The 16,318-nt window shown below is 29.0% G+C and overlaps 1 protein-coding gene across 1 annotated transcript; it reads right to left on the bottom strand.

Moving 5' to 3' along the window:
• Window positions 1–7,892: 7,892 nt before the first annotated feature.
• LOC106772114 (protein NRT1/ PTR FAMILY 5.2) lies at window positions 7,893–14,428 on the bottom strand. The gene is made up of 4 exons (XM_014658292.2): window positions 14,196–14,428; window positions 11,882–12,099; window positions 9,273–9,838; window positions 7,893–9,107 (listed from the first exon to the last, which is right to left on the bottom strand). Exons 1-4 carry the CDS (start codon window positions 14,317–14,319, stop codon window positions 8,231–8,233), a joined length of 1,785 nt encoding a protein of 594 aa, XP_014513778.1. The 5' UTR covers window positions 14,320–14,428; the 3' UTR covers window positions 7,893–8,230.
• Window positions 14,429–16,318: the final 1,890 nt, after the last annotated feature.

Genomic DNA, 16,318 nt, shown 5'->3' with positions numbered 1-16,318 from the left:
TATATATATATATATATATATATATATATATATATATATATATATATATATATATATATATATATATTTGTGTGTGTATGTGTATGTATGTATGTGCTTGCTTGATTTATATATTGAATATTTATACCATCAAATTTTGTCAAAAAAATGTTGTCTAAATATCATTATCCTATGTGGATGTATGTTATGGCATCAAAAGAAAATAGAAATTTAAAAAATATTTAAGATTTTAGCTCCTTTGAACTGAAAAGGTTGTCTCCATCACTATCAGTTGAGATTTAAGATAATAATCTAAGTTTATTTAAGATCGATAGACTAAATGACAATTACTGACTTTAGCTTAGTTTTAACATTATTTCCTTCCAAAACTTTACCAGTAATTTTTTCCTTCATTTTTGTTGCAAATACTCAAAACAGTGAAATATTATTTTATAAACTAAAAATTCCTAATGTCTAAAATGATTTTTATGAAAAAATTTATAATTAATTTATAAATTAAAGTTTAAATTTATTTTTATTATTAAGTTAATTAATTTAAAATTGATTTGTAAAATGAAATTTATATTTATTTATATATTAAAAAATTATTTTATTTTTAATTGATGTAAAACTTTCAACGTATTATTAATTTTAAATTAGTTTTTAATTTTAAATTGAACTAATTTTTTGAGAGCCATAACTTTTTTTAACCTTCGTATTATTAGTTATTGCAAAAGTTTACTTTCTTTCTCAAATTTTAATTTTAGAAAATATATTAATTATCTAATATAAAAACATATAACATTAAATTTGCTTAAATTTATAAAACATAATAATTTTTGTTTCAATGTCTATCTTATCCAAATTAAATAGATAAAATAAATATGTATTTGATATACCTTGATGTCAATTTTAAACTAGATTTAGAAAATATAAATCAACACTTAAAAAGGATTTAAAGTTTAAAACAAAATGTATTTTTATGGACCTTGTACTGAATATAGATTGTATTTCTAAAAATCTATTGTTCACGGGTGTAGAAGTTATTTTTGTATGCGATTCTCAATTCAACTTCACTAATTTAGTTTTGGTTAGAGAATCAAGTTCTGTGACGTGAGTTCTCTTCATTCAACATTAATCAGATGGACTGAAATCAATAGTGTAATGTACTTCCAAAAAAATGATTTAAGATAAAATAGTGAGTGATAATGCAACTTTTATAACATCTGAAGCTGACAAAAGAGTCTCTATTTCTGTCGTGTTTTTTACTGACAAAAGAAACACGCGAAAAAGGAAAACAAAATGACAACTAAATGGACAGAGATGTTTAGGAGGGTTAGATAAGCAGATCAAAACCTTGAAGTTGGTTCTCATATACATTATGCTTTCTACACAGTTGATAATTTGATATCTTGTATCAGAATAGGGTAGAAACTAGTAATTGAAATAAATGGAGATACAGAACCTTAAATAGGGAAGCTTTCTTCAGTAATGTAACTAATAAATTTGCATTCAATATTTACTCTAGGAACTGCAACGTCAGTAAGCCCAATTTAATGTGTTTCTAACCTTATACTAAATGCTTATCAATCTCCATAAATATCTTAAAGACACCTGCAAGAAAAGATTAAATTGTTACAAAACAATGTTATTTTTACGTCCAATGTGAAATAACTATATTCAATTTCTTGTATCAAGTAATACATTTGAATAGCCCAGATTTGATATTTTTGAGTCAATTTTTTGTGTGCTAACTTCTATTATTATATATTTGTTTGTAAAGTGTGTATATTACACATGTTTTGTTTTGACAAGATTTGCACTGTAAAGTTGTTAAAAACTACATTTCTGAAAGAGGCTAGCAGACCAAAATTCAATCATTTACTATCTCTTTTTTATTTTTTTAGTTTCTCTAATTTTTCTACATCACATACATTTATTTCACTTGCCTGTACTCTTTAGAAAATTCAAAAAAAAAATAACATTATATAGAGATTTTTCATGTTTTTACATTTTACGTTTTTCAAACAAATTTTAAGACATCAGAAGAAGTAAGGAGCGAGGTGAAACTTAGGAGCATGCTTTGAAAACGAAGCAAAGTGCAATGATGCAGAAGCAAGACGTAAAAGAAAATAAGAGGGATGACAAAGCTGCAAATGTATGTGAGATACTCAAACGAATAAGCCCATGGAACTCTGTTGTTCAATCATAAACAATTTTTATGTGTTTTTTGTGTGATTTATCATTAATTAGTGACCAGTTCCTTATAGCTAATATTAGAGATAAATTTAGAGTTTAATTCATAAAAAAATTATAATTTTTTATTCATAATAAAAATTATTTAAATACTAATAATTTTTAATTTATAAACTGTATCTAAATTAGTTATTATATTGATTAATTAGTTTTTATTCATAGCTAAAAAATTTTCACATAGTATTTTATTTTACTTTTTTTTAATAAATTTTCATGTGATATGATAAATAATTAATGGGTTGAGGTGTCAATAGCTGATAAGTTAAAGTTTATTATGATGTTTAAAACGAGGTTGAAAAAATGAGACAAAGTTAAAAATTTATATATCAATGTTTTACGGTTAAAATTGTGTACACATATATAAGATATAAGTTAAAATTTCAGGATCTGACATATAAAAGGCGAAGAGAATAAATAGAAAAGTAGGTTTAAAATTAATGAAGGTGAAAAATAAAAATGATTGGAAAGATTTAACATAAAGAGAAAGTGATATAAATGTTTTTTGGATGAATCGAAGGAAGAGAGGTTGAACCACAGGAAGAGGAGCACTATGAGCAATGAATGGCCTTGGAGGTTGAGCTACGTATCCAATTATTAAACCAATGACCTCAACAACTTATATAATATTCTTGTCATGAAATTACGAAATCATAATAAGTTTGTAAGGATTTTGATGGAGCAGTTTGTGCACTATATTCATTCTCATCTCGAACACTAGTGGAACCTATCTAATATTACTCCATCTTCGTCCCTACCATTTATATTCTCTCAAAGATACCTTTTTTCATTGTGGAAAACAGGTCCCCACCATTCATTTTACCTCTTTCATACCTTATCTACACATACCAATTATTCACACCATCTATCATTTCTCTTTTCTAATTTCATCGTCTCATCTATTTTTTCTCTTTTGGTTTAGACCATTATACAAAGTCAATGTATAATATATTTATTTTTGGAGTTTCAATAGAAACCATCCATCACGTAGCTAAGAATAAATTATGAAGAGGATACATGAGATTCTTATCTAACATGTGAAGGAGAAAGATTCATCAGAAAAAGATTGTATAAATATGATCACATTCAAATTTATATAAAGAATTAACATCATTTTTAATTCAAAACTTTGAATCAATGAATTGGTGAGTCTTCTATTATATCTTCTTTTAACTTTCTGTATTAAATATGGAACTTATACTTAGATTTCAACATGATATAGTGGTGTCGAATGTTTGAGTTTTTCTCATGATGTTTTGCACGTGTAAAACTGAGGAAAAACATTCATGATGATCAGATGTATCGCTAGAGTTATACATATAGTACGTCATAGTTTGGCAATTGCGAAGTGCATATAAGTCATGAACCGTAATCATTGAAAGGAGTAAAATATAAAAGGCAGCATAATTTGTTCTGATACAATACAAAACTTGGTTGTATGTAACACTAAAGTCACATTACTTGCATTTCTGCTGGGGAGAATTTCCATGATCGTTTGTTTACGTGCATGATATCCACAGAGTTTAATGTGGTTGATCCCACTTAACATGTCTACCTCCACGAAGGAGAGAGGTCAAATCTAGTACGAACAACATTACAATTCAACTTTTGAATGAAAAAGTGAACGAATTGACCCTCCACCACTACAACTTTGCACGGATAAAGCTGTTATTCTTCTCCCACTACGAACAACATTACAATTCAGGTTTTAAGTAAATATCTGATAGCTCTCGCATATCTTTCTCATTTATCACTCTTTTTTCACCTATCTTATTGACGAAATATATGCATCTTCCACTAAAATGGAATATTTTAACTTAATCTAGAATTACAAATCTGGATATAAAGTCAATAATTTGTGACTCCACTGATGAAAACAGTCTCGAGAGGTCCAATGATACACATACCATAAACCTTTGATTTCGCTTCAGATACACTCAGTTGCAGTGGCAAGTGGTCCTTAATTAGGAGCATTTTGAAAGGTTTCTAAGATTCGTCTATGGTGCACACACTGGATATCATAGCTCTTGCATGAATGATATATGCTGACAATGTTATACACATAAAAAATGGTTCCCAACTGTCTGGATCCATTGACTAATGTAGAAACACTTTCGAAAATAAAATAAAAGGTCCAACTGCCATTGGAGAAGCAAAAGCAGCAAATTCTTTTAACAAACATCAGCATCTCCAAAAGGATTGCTGCTTTCTTTACACTCAACAAAAACTAATGAAAACCAAACTTCCCAGATTCTCTGTCAACATCAAATCCAAAATAATGAAAAAATTCTCCAACTCACATCTTTTTTCTTAGTTAATCATATAAAACAACCAAAAATGAAACAGGGTTGCGTTTTCCTGAAGTGTAACTTCTAGAAATATTTGAATTTGTTCAGATATATTGTTTATAGAACTCTATAAGATCCTGATTATACGTCTCAAGAGTACCTTCTTTTTTCATTGAACATTTACTTCAATATAACCAGATTTTTGGCAGCAACACAAGACCTTACGTATCACGAAAAGTTCTTGTTAACTTAATAAACGACCATATCCAAATGCAGTCCCAATGAACCACTATTATAATGGATAACAATATGATTATTCTCTCACCGTCTTTTCAATAAGACGGATTTAATTACACTGACATTAAAACATTTATTAGTTTAGTTTATAACATTAAATAAACTTATGTTTTTCTTAAATATTTACAATTGTTATTAATTCATTTTTTTAAGACTTTATACATGTGAACTTTAATTGGACTCTGTTTTAATTGAATTTTTGCATGATTTTTTTTTTCATATATTTAGTTTTCATTTACTCTTGCATCGTTGTTATTTTTTTTTTAAAAAGTGTGGATTGAAGTATCATATCTGAAAGGAACTTTATAACTTTTACAACCTTAAAAAAGGAAGTGATTTAAAATATTACAAGAAAATATTTTTTTCTAATAGAGGTTATGAGGCACATTTATAGATAATTTAAATCAATCCTCAGAAGAAAATAATAAGCTTTTGAGAATCCTTAAACGATTTAATTTCTATTAGTGGTAGAGTTATTTCTTCCAAAAAAAATTTCTCCGTGCCTGTTAAAGTTTTTTCTTTTGATGATATTTTATATAATCGCTACTCATTATTGTTTCGGTTATAAATTTTTTATTACCATTATTCTTTTATATTACTACTTGTGTTGTTCCAATATTGAAAAACTAAATCAATGATATCATTTTTATAATTTTATTTGTAATTACCATTATTGATATTGATAGGTTTAGTTATCATTAAACAAATAATAAAATAATTTATTACATACATTCAAGAGATTGATAATAAATTAAGAAACTTACATTTTGTTTAGATTTAATTAATGGATTAGAGAGAATATAAGGGAAAAGAAAAAGAATGAAATGTAAGATTGACTAGACAAAGCCGGGTAAAAAGTAAAAATAAAAATAAAAATAAAAATTAGTGAATGATTTCTAATAGATATGATTAATTTCGTATAATAAATAAATATTTTATTTAATATAATAAATTATCAAAATATTTTTAGTTAAAATTGAAGTATTATTGAATATGAATAAATTATTTTATAAAATTTAAAATGTTGAAAATTTATTAAAAAGTAAAAGTTTTATAATTAAGATGTGAAGTTTATTGTATTAATTAGTCTTTAATCTATCATTATACCATAAGTTGCTTCTAATATTGTTGTCATGAGTTTTTTCTAATATTGAGATGTGTAATATTGGTGTTATGACAAGAGGTTTGTAGAAGCATATAGCGCCACATGATATGGACTTTATAAGATTGTAATACTATCTTTAATTGAAAATTTTAATATTGTTAATATGTGTTATTTTTCTGACCCATACCTATAGCACTTGGGAGTGTAGAAGTTGCATGTCTGGTGGCAGATGGACTTCATCATCCTCATGTTGAATTCAGGCAGCCACTACCTAGCAATTACAAAATAATTAATACCCAAATATTCTCATAAAACACTAAAAAAATCGATGTCAAAATACAAGCTTGCATTCCCCTATTTCTGAGCCCTTCAAACCATACAAACTACTCATTAATTATTATGCATCAAAGAATATTAATAACTTAAAGGATATCATATTATTAAGAGATATTTTATTTAATTCTTTCTATGTAAAGTAATTTTTTTTTTTGCCAGACTCCTGTAATTTACTGATATGAATAAGCATTTAAAAAGTATATATATAAATGAGTAAATTGTTTTGAATTCAAAATGAAAAAAAAAATGTTTTTCAAGTATAATTATAAGTTAAATTACTTTGAAATTTGTTTTGGAGAAGTTATTGTCTAAATATACGATTTTGCTCTTTTCTTTTCATATAGAAGTATTTGGTATGTATAATTTCTTTTTTAAATTTGTTATGTTTTTTTTTCATAGAATTATGCTTCGAATGCATGATTTTTTTTAAGAAAATAATCTTTTAAAAATTTTATGCATTTTTATGAAAATATTTATTTTGCGATTTTTTTTATAATTTGATTAATGAATTAAAATTAAAAAATAATCTTTTTTTACTTTTTAAAACTTTTCGTTCTTTTTTGAAATTTCATATAAACTTTTTTTTTTGGAGATTTGTTTTCGATAATAACTAAGAAATTTTAATTTAATTTTTTTATGACGACATAATAAAAAAGCTTGAACTTTTTTTTTTTGTTAATAATGGAATAGAGAAATAAATTAGTAATATTTTTTGTTACCTATTCAATATTTAAACTACCTCAATCTCAGTATTTATAAACTAAAATAAAAGAGTAAAGATTTTGTTTACATTGTATATGTAAAATACGTTAAAATGAACGACTTTATACTAGACTAAAAATTAAGTTTATTTATTCTTATTTATTAAAATTATATATGTGAATATTTAAAAAATATATATATATGCGATACTGTTTTAATAGTTAAATTTCAATTCATCAATCAGTTTATAAAAAAAAAAAAGGTATTCCAAAATAAAATACTTCAATCAATACTAAAATTCTGTTAAAAAAAAAAAAAGTTAAGCGTATAAGTTGTGTTTTCAAAGTATTTACTTTGAAAGTTGTATTTTTAAAGTACAACTTATTTATATTATTAATAAATTTGAGTCGAAAAGCTTAAAAATTTAAGGTTGTGAACGTATTTATTGAACGAAGTAGCGAACTTATAACAACATGCCATGCCCATTTATACATGCAGTCCATAATGTAACATTTTGTTTATGTTGCGAAAAAAGTGGTAAAGCAGTAGTTATTGAATCTGTGTGTAGTCATCGTCATCAAAATCAGTCTGTAAAGGATAATAATATATCACTCCAAATGCTTCCCACAAATGGAACTTCCAACAACAAAAGATAAGAGGAAAAAAGGAATTCTTCAAGTTTTTCGAATCATAAATTTTTAGCTTTTCAAGAAAATATTATTTCATATAATTGTAATTTTTTTAACATTTCGCTCTTTTTTTAAATATATACAAACTAAGTTTTTTTTTATTTCTCATTTTCATTACTATTTGTAAGAGTTTTCGAATTAGAATAAAAACGAAAATCAACTTGCAGTCTTTAATTAGCTGCCGACAAAGAAATCGCTTTAATATTAGAAAGAAAATTTATTGAATGAAATAAAAATCTAACCTGATAGATTTTGTCTTCAACCCTTTATTGTACAATTTCTTAACTAAAGAAAAGCTTGAGTGGCCAGAGAAATTCTAAAAAAGATAAACATCAAACACATTACATTTCTTTTTCCCAATATTGTTTTTTTTTTTTTTTGGAGATGCATGTGACATTTCTCGAAGGTTACAAAGGATAAGGAAAAACGATCACATGCTAAAACGACCTCCAATAACTATAACTTGATTAGGTTCTCTTCTGAAGTGGCTTCCAAAGTCAACACCCACACACCCCACACACACACACATACTTACTTCTTTGGCCATCCAAATTTCTACATAACACCAACTTTTCAAACTACTAGTCTTTCGGATTCACGACGTTCGACACGGTCTTTTCCTTCAGTTCTTTCGCAAGCACGTCAATGGAATCTGAAACTTCAACCCTATATACATAAAACCTTGTAACAAACGCGAAAAAGATGAGGTTCAGGAAGTTTAGTACTGCGAAAAATGCATAGTAGTAGTCAAGATGAGACTCGTTCAGGTTGTTCAAAATCCACCCCTTGTGACCATTTCTCTGGGTGACATGTGACACTGTTGAGAGAAGAAAGGAACTGATGAAGTTACCAATGCCCAATGTAGTTGTGGAATACGAAGTTCCAATGCTCTTCATATGTTCTGGGGCTTGATCATAGAAAAACTCGATTTTGGCAACCTCTAAGAAGGCATCGGCAGTTCCCATCAGTATAAACTGAGGAAGCAAAATGAATATGCTCAAAGGAACCTGTGCTCCACTTTCAACTACTCCATGTTCTCTTGCAACCTTTAGTCTATAGCTTTCGGTCCCAGATGCAATTATCATGATCAGTGTGTGGATTACAAGGCCAATTCCCATCCTCTGAAGAAGGGTAATGCCTCTGGGGTTCTTGGTAAACCTTTGCATGATCTTCACAAAGAAACGATCGTAGAGCACAACACACACAAGCAAGGACACGGTAACAAATGCAGCCAAACTAGCAGGGGGGATTTTGAAGCTTCCGATATGTCTGTTAAGAGTAGTTCCTTGCTTCACAAAAAGGGTATTTATCTGAGCCATCATTGTACTAGGAACAAAGGTAGCAACCAAGATAGGAATCATCCTCAGCATTTGTTTTGTCTCCTCCACTTGTGTAACTGTGCAAAGCATCCATGGACTAGTGTTTGAATCTGTTTTAACGCAGGCCTTATCAAGGAACCTACAAAAATATGCATTATTATTATTACTGAAGACATGAAAATTGCATTGTAAAACTACGCTCATCGTGTATACAAAACCGCATGCTCCATGTACAAGTGTCATTTATTATATTATTAAGTAAATTGAAAAAGAAAATACTCATGTAAATGGTAGAGTTTTGTACCTGAGTGTTGGAGTGTGATCAATTCTGTAGTTCACTTTCTTTGCATAGTCTTCCTTGTCAAGTTCATATAGTTCTTTAGAGTTACTAGGGACAGGCACTTCCCATTTCCTCAAAGCAGCCACAATGACCCTAGCCATTCTAGTGAAGGTACTACCAGCAGGCACTTTGTGCCTATAGAAAGGTGTGCCTGCCAGGAATATCATGATTGATACTAAAAGGCCAAGTGTTGGAAGAGCGTAACCAAGAGTCCAGCCCACATTATCTTGGATATACACCAGAACGCTGTTTGCAAAGAGGGTCCCAAAGAAGATGCTGAACATCCACCAATTGAAGAAAGAGAGCTTTTGCAACTTCTCTTTAGGGTGAAAATCATCAAACTGATCAGCTCCTATGGTGGAGATGTTGGGCTTGGTTCCTCCAGTTCCCACTGCTAGAGTGTAAAGTGCACCATAGAACACTGCTAGCTGTAGTGTGGAGGCTTTCGCGCATTTTGTGACATCCTTTTCCAAGCATTGAGGTGGCTTTAGGCTCGGAAGGGACACTGCCAGTGTAAGCAGAGACATACCCTGCCATTAACAATCCCAATACAGATCAAACAATCAGACAACCGCAACTAACTAATTTGACAGTTTAAACAGTTTGCATAACCACCAAATTAGTACAAAAAGTTATCCTACTCTTTAAAAAATTTCAGATGCTACAAAACCTACTTTATGGCTCTAACTCTGGCTTTAAAGTCTCAATCTACATTGCCTTTCTCCTTATGCATACATATAGAGATCATAAGAACAATTGGGGAGCCAAACTAAACATCATTGTTCAGATTTCTATATGCAAACAAAAATTTATCTGAATATATGTTTGGATTTATTGAGTGAAAATAGTAAGATTAGGATGAAGGTTATCATATAATTACTTAAATAAATAAGACAGGGTGTTATAAAAACACGTGTCGGTTTTCACTTTATATATGTAATGATTTAGACACTTTTGTCTTGTTATCAGATTCTCCTATACAACTTGTTAGTTATCTTTATTCGTGGCTCACTCTGACGCCCCACGACCGCACCTGCCCCAGTAAGACTTGAGCTTGATAAATAGTTTTGGACTTAGTGTGGTTTACTTGTGTATGGCTAGACTTTTACTTGTTGCAGGTACAAAAACATGATAACCTAAATTGTGGACCATAAAACCATACACACAACCATGAAAAGCGCGGTCCACTAGCGTCACAAGTATGAAAAGAATGCCACATGCTTTGAACCAAACTAGACAGTAGATAGTGACCGGGACACTTTCCTACTACCTTCCGTGTCTTTTTCTTAGACAACACTGTCATGAGGTCAAATTTTAATATTTCTCCAATATCATAATATCTTCTATCTCAATTCTATTACAGATTCACTTATAAAATTTTAATAACATGCTATTAGATTTAATCATGTAAAAACTTACTCAAGTTTTATACAACTAAATTATTGATAAAGATAAGAATTTGTGTGGCCTATCAATTATATTTAATAGAACTAAAATACTTCATATGAAATTACCAATATTTAAATATTTTATAATTCATTAAACATCATAGTCATAAAAATAGTATGCCATCTCAATAATCATTCATCCTCAAAAGTCAAGTTCCGATTCACTGGCTGAGCTGCAAGATTCTTTTGTTTATCTAGAATCGCTAATCAAACTCGAGAATTAGTGTATTATTGGTCCAGCGATAGCTACTGTCCACTTATCATACTAGCAATATTGCAAAAAGAAAAAAAAAATGTCAAGTCTTTGATCGAAAAGTGTTAGGGCATATAGTAGCTTCATATGGTTGGTTGGTTCTTGACAGATTTTTGTGTTGAGTAATCAGCAAGTGACATGCAACATGGTATCAAAATACGAAATCATTTTAATTAATCTCATAATGAAATATACATACACATACAAGAATCAGGGTTATGGTCAAAATATGCGGACTTAAAAAATGATTTTGTAAGATATTTTTTATATTAAGAAGAACAAGCACCAAGGATCTTGGGCGAGACTTTTCCTAGTTTCTAACATGTGGGAGTGGGGTGTTGAAAGGTGGTGATAATGCCACCGGGGTCTGTGGTAAGGGATTCACCAAAGGCAGAAATAGTGTGCTTTGACTTAAATCAACTTTACACTCAAACTTTCCATAATTTTCAAATATATATTGATAGAATAATCAATTGTTTCATACTAGCTATTAATAATTAAACAAAAATATAATATGATTTACACAAACGTAAGCTTAAGAAATGACATTTTATATGTCCCACCCATGTGAGATTAGAAGGGAAGAACACTTGACATCCGAATAATTGAGGTTAAATTGTCAAAGGCCTACCTAGACACTTTACATATGTTTTTTTGTGACAAGATTTCAATGACCTGAGTAAAGTATTTCTGACATATTATAGAAAATGGAATACGCTAATAATAGTTGACATGAGAAGTCAAAGAAGTTGAAGGATGTGGTATGAAGTTGTTAGTAGATTAATATATGAGGAGATTACACCAAATGAATGAATGTGCAGTGTTAAAGTGTATTTGAGGCGAAAAAAAGAGAAAAAGTTGGAGTGAATTACCGAGAGATAAATGGTAGAGGCTATGGTAAAAGTCCAATAGCGGCCGAGGAAAGCGTCAGCAACATAGGCACCTAAAATTGGTGTCATCCAAATGGTGCCAACCCAGTTGGTGACATTGTTCGAAGAGGCTACTGTGCCTTGATGAAGCTTTTTTGTAAGATACACCACCAAATTTGATGATATTCCATAATACGCCATCCTCTCGAATACCTCATACACTGCATCAACATATATCAATTCAAACCTCAATTTTCTTCTTTCAAATTATAAATAACCCTCCTCATCTTGCTAATTAAATTAAGTTACGTGTGCATACAAAAACAGGAGTTGCGTATATCACACTAATTATATAACTCTACTGATTGGTATCCGTGACAATTCAATCAGAAGCGTGGTATGTTCGTCAACGGTTTGTTTCCAATCCAAACCCTTTTTCTCCCTTTTTTAATATTCTTGCAGAGATATTTTTGTTTTATGTAATTCAATACGTTAAACATCGTATGCTATCCAAAAATAATTAGAATAAGCCCAAAGGACTAATATAATAAAACAAACAGTACGACGAGTCTGGAAATAAAATATCACGCATTATTTAATCCAGCTAACATACAATAATAGGCATCTTTGAAAGTGCAAGAAGGCTTTTTTAGTTGATTCTGTTTTCATTTTTTAAAATTAGTTTTTAGGAATAGCTTTCGGATAAGAACTAGCTAGGAAGAGATGAAAAAATTGTTAAACCAGTCTTGATTGATATAAAAAATAAGTTAAAAAATATATGAAAAAGAAGTTTATGATTATAGGAAAGAAGCATGCGTCATGGTTCGTGTGGTTTTGGAAATTTGGCATGATCGAAATCAGGCCTAAACCTAATCTACTTTGTACGATTGATAAACATCCGTTAGAATTCCATTAACGCAGAATAAGAGCTTCTGATTCTCTCACTCACGAGCGAGCCCACCAGCCACTACCATGGAGACCACCACTCTGAGAGGGACAACTCCAACTTCCATGCATTCCTTTCCAACACCCTTTTTCGATCCATAAAACAAAACTTATATCTTCACAACTATTTTAATTAACAATTTTTTTAGTAATAATAATATTTAAATTAATTAATCATGCTTTAATAAATAATTATAATTAGTTTTACAACTAATATTAATTGTCAGTATATAATTAGCATTCATTTTCGAATAACAAAGAAAGCACACACACCCTCGTGAACAAAGAGCGATAACGACACCCTACGAAAATATTCTTTGCCTTAGCTTCTAAAAGGCTTCACCCAAACAGATTAATCTTTTAAAAAATCATATTATTCTATAAAAGATAATACACTTTACAAATATAAAAGATTCTTACTTTCTCAATAAATACAAATGGTTTAGTATAATAAATTTATTCAGCTTTACAAGTATTTCAAAATGTCATTTTTCTTTATCAGTTTATAAACATAAGACTGTATATATAAATTAAACTTGATTTATAAACTAATAACGTATTGGATGGATTTATTAATAAACTTACTATAGAGTAAAAGTAGTATACATATATGGTTCTAAGGATCACTGCGAAAAAAATATATACTTTTAGGAAAAGAAAGGCAAATAATTTATTGAAAATCAAAGTACATATTATTAACTTCAATTGATATGATATGGAGAACATAATATTTATTTGGAAAAATATAAGGACTTGTGAATGTTTTTGTTGACTTCATCCATTAAATTACAAGAAAGTATATACAAAACTAATACGTATGTGGATAACATAACATGTAGAAAATATATATAAAAAAAAAAAGTGTAGTACTAAAGGAAAGAAGTTTGTTTAATGGTAAAATATACTTGTTAGAAGTAGTTTGAGTGAAAGAGAAAATGACAAACTCCTTTTGTCTTTTTTTTTTTTTTTTTTAATGTTATGCCAAGAGATATTTAATGCAAGGACAGAAGGTGCAGCAGGTACACCATCACTTCGCTGCCCAGCTAAGCAAAGCAAAAGCCCAATTTGCAGCCGAAAATAAGAAATGCGAAGCGAAGGACAAAGGTAAAAAATGGAGCAAGTAAATTTCTCTTCTCAGTTTTCACCAAGTCTTGCAGTTGCCGACAACAGCATAACATGGTACTACTACTGAGTTCAAAGTTTGGAAATTGGAGAAACAATCAGAAATAAAAGAAAGAAAAAAAAAAAGAGTAGCCTATGAGAGACATGGATGGGAAAGTTAGCGTTAACATGATAGGGGTGCGTGTGTTGTCTGTGAGTGTTGGAAGTTGATAGATAGTTAATGAGGAAAATGAGGATAGAAAAAGGTTACCGACTACAAAGGAACAAGCTCTCCAACCACCAGTTTTGGATCTAAGAATAGGTTTGCCTTTAATGTTGACAGTTCCATCTTGTGTGTAGTCCTGGTTCACCACCGTTCCCTCTTCCATGGTCATCTTTGCTTCCTAACTCAGTAACAGAAATAGAACAGGAAAGAAAGATTTTGGAGATGGGAAGGAGAAATGAGAGAAGTGAATGTATGGTGGCATGGTCTTCCTTCTTAAAAACTATACACAATTTATAGACCTCATACTCTGTGCTCTGTGGATACACTTCTACTCCACATGGGCCCAGTATCCTCACCATCGTCTCACTCTTTCCTCCTTTCTTTATTTCCTTTTTCAATAATTAAATATAAATACCTTTTCTTTTATTTTAATACTAATCAACTAATAAGTAGGTATAGCAGTTAAATTCATATCTACACACACATCCCTTATTTTCACCCAACTAATCACTTTTCTCTCATTTAGCTTTTACTCTATTTAACAAATTTAAAATACTTCTTCTTCATTTTTTATCTTTTTAAGTTTAGTTACTACTTTCTTTCTTTCTTTAAATTCTCGCTTAATTTTTTTTTAATAATATCTTATAAAATGTTGTTAAAGAGTGTACTGCTTCCCAGTAGCCTCACACCATACCTCAATGTCTGATTGGCCTATCGGCCATGGAGAATGTGCCGATCAATGATCCAAAGTCTTATTCTAGTAAGATGAATATTATTAATGCTTAATTAATATGATTAATAGTTATATCAAAAACAGATATACGACATTTATGAATAATTAACAAGATATATAACACAAAGATATATAATATTAATAGATAATTAATAGACCGACTTTTTTCAAATCTATAAATACAATATTAACGATGAGTATAAAGAGAGAAGAAAGGAGGACTGTCGGATTAAACAGTAGAAATTAAAGTGAAATCTAAGAAAGGAAGAAGGGATAAACTCGATCCCGTTCTACCAAAACAAAGATATTTCTTAATATATATATATATATATATATATATATATATATATATAATTTAATAAAAGAATTAATTTTAATAAAATTGTCAATATAATATTTACATAAATAATAAATTTACTTTCAATTTAAATAGAAATAATATTACTACATATTAAAAAAATATAGGATCGAATTATATGAATAAACACGTATATTTACTAAATTTAGTATAAAGTGACATTTTACACTTACACACCATGACATATTAATAGTGTCACATGTTGTATTGTGAAACTTGACATATTGGTAAAAGTGCAAATAAAGATATACTCATTTTCTGCTCGAAATAAATTAAAAATTTCGTACCTACTAGTGAATATAAGATAAGATTGGAAATAAAATTTTACTTTGAAGATAGGATGACATGCTGAAATCCATACTCGGTCATCCTTGACTTAACTAAAGGACAATATAATTTTAGATATTCAAACAAACATATTAAATTTATTATATTTAATAAGTATAATAGTTAATTATATTATTTAAACTAAATGTATATTATGTTTAACATATTAGAACAAAAATCATTCTCTTATATTTATCAAATAGTAAATATTCAATAAATATTTTGTATAGCTTTTAATAATATTATTATGCATAATATATATTTAAAATCAATTTTTTTGTTTGTAAGTTTTTAATGTATATATGTTAAATATAATGTCTTGTCAGAACAAACAACAAGGAATAATATTATTTTATAGAATTTTATTGGTTTTCATAGTTACTCATAAAATCCTACCTTATAATTTTTAACTAAAACGACGTTCGTAAGAACTTGTTACTTTTGAGGAAAGTACGTTTCTTTGTATGAAATTGTTTTCCTTCCTATTTTGGTGAACATTTACAATATTTTCTATCTCAACTTGGAAAAGTATGTGGCTATTGAAGGATAAGCTATCTTTGAAAGTCAAGTCAATTCGCATGATAAATTCTTAAGGGACATACTTAAGTCTAATATCCTTTTCCAACATTTTGACATTATTAAATAAACTATACTTTAATAAATTAAGATGTTGAATTTTTTTAAATTTTATTTCTATGCGTATTTATCTTCTTACAACCTACTACCGATCTATTTTAGATATAAAAGATT

Source organism: Vigna radiata, chromosome 8 (assembly GCF_000741045.1).
Source record: "Vigna radiata var. radiata cultivar VC1973A chromosome 8, Vradiata_ver6, whole genome shotgun sequence".
In the NCBI taxonomy this organism is placed as follows: Eukaryota; Viridiplantae; Streptophyta; class Magnoliopsida; order Fabales; family Fabaceae; genus Vigna; species Vigna radiata.
The sequence above is the reverse complement of the archived record's forward strand: the minus strand, read 5'-3'. Positions and strand labels throughout refer to the sequence as shown.

Bases quoted from the DNA above. Each gene is read 5' to 3' on its own strand.
- LOC106772114 (XM_014658292.2), bottom strand. From the start codon at position 14,319: ATGACCATGGAAGAGGGAACGGTGGTGAACCAGGACTACACACAAGAT. The intron at 12,100-14,195 runs GTAACCTTTTTC...ATGTTGATGCAG, and splicing joins AGCTTGTTCCTTTGTAGTCG to TGTATGAGGTATTCGAGAGG. The intron at 9,839-11,881 runs GTAATTCACTCC...TGTTAATGGCAG, and splicing joins CCTCTACCATTTATCTCTCG to GGTATGTCTCTGCTTACACT.